The sequence below is a fragment of the Morone saxatilis genome, unplaced genomic scaffold (genome assembly GCF_004916995.1).
Source record: "Morone saxatilis isolate NCDOM2014 unplaced genomic scaffold, NCSU_SB_2.0 Contig12, whole genome shotgun sequence".
Lineage (NCBI taxonomy): Eukaryota > Metazoa > Chordata > Actinopteri > Moronidae > Morone > Morone saxatilis.
Window position 1 is genome coordinate 16,576,063 of NW_023339674.1, and position 4,369 is coordinate 16,580,431.

The window sequence follows — 4,369 nt, forward strand, 5'->3', positions numbered from 1 at the left end:
CCCAGTTCATTTCTTTAATCTCAACATAAAAAAACAGGTTTTGGTACAAAAAAATAAATACAGTAGTTTGGCTATTGCAAGATCATAACAAGCATGTTTCAGATTTGTTTTTGCTTCCCAAAGAAAATTATTTTCTCTTGCCCTGTCCACAAGAAGGACAAAGTTCAGCATCTCCTGTGTTTCAGCATTTTGACCAAGTGCACCTCAACACAGACACTTGATGTTAGGATGGACTGTGTCTGTCTTTTCCATTTGTAAACTGTTATTTTCATCATTATAAACAGAAATATTGTGAAAGACAAATTTGAGAGAATAGATTAGATAGATTAGAATTAATTAAAATTAATCTAATCTATCATCTCTACTGTAAATCAATTTCCCCTTGAGGGACAATAAAGATCTGAACTGAACCAACAGATCTTCAAAAAATCTGATACATTTTAGGGATTGTAAAGATTATGACAAAGGCATCTAACTGGATTATAGAAATCGCCTTTATAACCATTACATGACGACACAGACTGATTACGGTTTGGTCATAGACAAGTCTAATGTTTTATGTGAAATCTCATTAAACTTTTACTGTAACATTTAAAACATTTCCCAAGAAGAGCGGTGACTCTAACACAGTCTAATATTTCTCCCTCCTGTGCTGACCTCCCTGTTTGTAGATAATAGAAAGGTTATCAGTTTAGAGGAAACTGCTCCCGGATTTGGGATGAAAAGGAAGATGCCTTTTTGTTTTTCTTTTTTGAGGTCACATGGTAACTGGCACACCAGTGGTGTCTATGTTAAGGCCACTGATGGGGTTTAAACGAAAAGGAGCGCTCTTCAGTGTCAACAGTAGTTATTTCTGTTCATGTAGTCTGCAGAGTTATGTGCTAATCTTCCTCTTGGGTTTTTTCAACAGTAAATGGTGAGTCAGAAACAAAAAAGGAAAGTGATGGCAATGTGCTCCACTGCTGAAATACAACATGTACCATTAAAAAAAAAGTCTTGTGGGAAAGTCCAGAGGAAAAGGATGTAGACTCTTGTAATATGGATAATGGAATCTCACAGGAATAAAGTAACTAATTGTGTGGTTAATAGACTAACATAGATTTACAAGACCAAAGGAAGGACAAAACTGGATATTCTATCAAGACAGCCCTTTAAAAACATAGCCTCGGTATCATCACTTCCTAACAATACAGAGTAGAACTTTGGTTTTCTTGCTTTCAGGATAGATCACAAATAGTGATGAAAGTGTCCAACATATATATGAGTGTTTTTTCTTCTTTTTTTCTGGTGGGATTTGTGTTTTACAAATAAATGCTCAATGGATCCACTATACTTTGACAGACTGACATACTAGGACAACCTTAATTGCATTACTATGAAATTTTGTACATACATTTGTAGTCCCCAGAGGAATCCTACTGACTTTGGCGATCCCCTGACTTTTCACTTTAGTTTTAAATAATGCATAAAGAGACAAAAAAAAGAAAGTCTTGAATTCTAAATGTTGATGAAAAGAGATGAAAAGTGTAATAATTGTAAGTACGTCTCCACTCAGGCCATTTTATCCCTCTGTAACTTTTTTTCTTCACATTTTATTTCTTTATTTATATTTTATATTGTTTGTTAAGCACTGTGGAATTTAGTTTGAAGTTTAGCATTGTTTAGCATTACACAAAAATGAAAGCATATACCCGTGACGACAAATAAAAGCCTCTCTTATCTTTTTCTGGTTATTTAAACAAGAAACTTTCCCTCAAAGTAACAGGATATGTTAGTGATTCCAACGGACTCTCCCCTTCCTCTATGGACTTCACGCTTGGCAACCTGCCTTCAATTCTGTAAGTAAATCAAACAACAATAAATAAAGAATCATTCTATTCTAATTCATACTACATCCCATTTTAGTTTAAATATAAAAAAAAACACCTGCAGAGCTTGTGTAAATATTTTTAAGGAGTCAGTTTTCACAGAATCAGACACAAGCAGTTAAATGCAGAATGATGTATTTGAATGAAATGATGGTTGTACAGAAGGGTCAATTATGATGTAGTTTTTGTATTAACAAAATAAAGAAACATTTTAAATAGGTTTACACTCTTCTTCTACTCTATTTTTTGTCATCAGACCAGGTGATCTCATAGTCGCTGAAGGCACTCTTCAACTTCTCTGCAGACACAGAATGGTCTGCTTTACCAAATGCCTGCAAATGAATGAGAAAGCATTTACATTATCATGTTAAAATATTACTGAGTATTTGATTCTGCTTTGAATGCATTTCCAGTCAAATGAACTTACAGTTGATTCTCCAAACACCCTTAGTTTTTTCTCTTGGCTGTTGTGCTCTATCTTCCCTCCACCAAGGCATTTACACTCCATCCCCAGGGCCTCCATAGCTGGATTGACCTTCTCAAATATATGATCTGGAAATAATCCAAATCATTCCATCAGTCAAAACATACAATGTGGTTTAGTTACAGGGAAGTAAAAAAAAAAAAAAACACATCTCACATCTAATCCTCTAAAGCTGTTGCCTCCAATATTTGCAATAAACAATACACGGTACAAGGTTGGCAAGCATTGCCTGTGCTGTGCAGTATTTATGCACGTCTGCAGGGTGCACCATGGGTCAAATGAGTCCATGCTGCACCAACATTACTGTACAAGTCATCTGCGCTATCTCGAGCTGAACTGACGCACTTAAACGGACCTCGGCAGCAAACTACAGTAATGGACTTACTGTGATACTCTGCACTTTTTGTGCCTCGTACTATGTCTTTATGCACATCGCCATCTTTGACTTTCACTCTGACCAGTATGTACTTATAGGTTCCCTCTGGATCAATCTCCACATCGGGGATTTTAGCCAGAGCGTCTGCCATTGCGACCGTAGCTTTACTCAAGGCACCAGTGACTGCTTTGCTCAGAGGTCTAGCGACGACAGACAACATGGTGCGTCCTTACAAATGCCTATATCTGAACCGGGACGTCTATTTCCTGTCTTAAAGAGACAGGCTGTTCGCAACCTGTAGCCATGATTGACGACAAAGCTGCACGCTGGCGACCCGCTATGGAAGTAAGAGGGAACTGTTCGAATTTTACAGTTGTCAAATCCCGGAGATTGTGGAGCCAGTATCCTGTTGATTGGCACCAGTGGAGCCATTTAGCAAAGTTCATTGAAAAGGGAAGAGAACAACAATGTGGTTAATGTCTGCCCATTTTTCACCCAGGAGACCTTTTCTTTTATCTTTCTACTTGATATGTAATTTCCGTTGATGATTTTCCTGTGTCTGTGGAAGGTCAGAGGTCAGAGCCAAAGCTTCAGCAGGCAGCAGGATAGATGTTTTCTATATATATATATATATACACACACACATACATGAATGAATGAATGAATGAATGAATTTTGTCATTTTTAACCATCCTGCAGCTTTTAATTTGGAGCCAGAAAATCTCAGAAGTGCGTGACACTGTCACAAACCTTTTTTCGGGAGAGAGTTTCCTGCTTTATCAAGCCAAATAAGACAGTGTAGTTAAATCTTTTGATTTTCTGTGATTTATGGTGACTAAACATGTTACTTTTTCTCATTAAATGTTATCTATAGTTATTAATTGTAGTTAAAACAAGGGCAATCAAAATGCAGTAACAGGCTTTGTTTTATTATATACGCATATAGTAGTCTATAATTAAATTCAGTTATATTAATGTCATAGTTGTGGTGATTTTACCCACATTAAGTGTTTCTTTGCCCTAGCCCACTTTACTTAATGCATGATGAAATGCAAGAATAGATCTAGGGGTCTCGCATAAAGACCATTCCACAATCAGCTCACTGTGATAAAAGCCCAAATCTATATACGCATCTATGATTCTCTTATCAAAGCTGAAATTAAGTTTTTCCCTTGGGTTTTGTTCTGTATGAGCTAATTAGGTAGTTTATATAATCCTTTTAGGGGAAGGGGTAGAGGTTAAGAGGTGTCAAGCAACAGTGGCTACTCTCCAGATAGGAAGGATATAGACTGTCACTTCTAGAAACTCAGGCAGCCGGCAGGCGCCTCTGCTCATGCACTGCACATTTCCCGTCCCTGGACACTCGTAAAAAATACCAGTAAAGTGTTTGTTAAATGCCATTGCATTGTTTTGTTTCCTATTTCTTCTTTTGATGCGTACATTCTTTGACAGGACATGTCAATTTATTTATTTTTAACTGTGAAAAGCATGTTCCAGTCTATGGACTGTCCATTGGCGCACATTGTACTATTACTAATATTTACCAATGAATCAACATGCACACTCATGAAGTTTAGACTACTCTAGATTGCTTTACATACACAAATGGTCTCATTAGTGCTGCTAAAATAACACTTTCAT

The 4,369-nt window shown here is 36.8% G+C and overlaps 1 protein-coding gene across 1 annotated transcript; it reads right to left on the reverse strand.

Annotated features, from left to right (window-relative positions):
• Positions 1-2,963, reverse strand: si:dkey-51e6.1 (uncharacterized protein LOC558617 homolog). The gene is made up of 3 exons (XM_035653334.1): positions 2,738-2,963; positions 2,296-2,420; positions 1-2,200 (listed from the first exon to the last, which is right to left on the reverse strand). The coding sequence occupies exons 1-3, from the start codon at positions 2,946-2,948 to the stop codon at positions 2,108-2,110; spliced, it is 429 nt and encodes a 142-aa protein (XP_035509227.1). The 5' UTR covers positions 2,949-2,963; the 3' UTR covers positions 1-2,107.
• Between the last annotated feature and the right edge of the window lie 1,406 nt (positions 2,964-4,369).

Excerpts from the sequence above, each read along its gene's own strand:
- si:dkey-51e6.1 (XM_035653334.1), bottom strand. The coding sequence starts at position 2,948 with ATGTTGTCTGTCGTCGCTAGACCTCTGAGCAAAGCAGTCACTGGTGCC. Across the intron at positions 2,421-2,737 it reads AAAAAGTGCAGAGTATCACA|ATCATATATTTGAGAAGGTC; the intron begins GTAAGTCCATTA and ends GATTATTTCCAG. Across the intron at positions 2,201-2,295 it reads GGGTGTTTGGAGAATCAACT|GCATTTGGTAAAGCAGACCA; the intron begins GTAAGTTCATTT and ends ATTCATTTGCAG.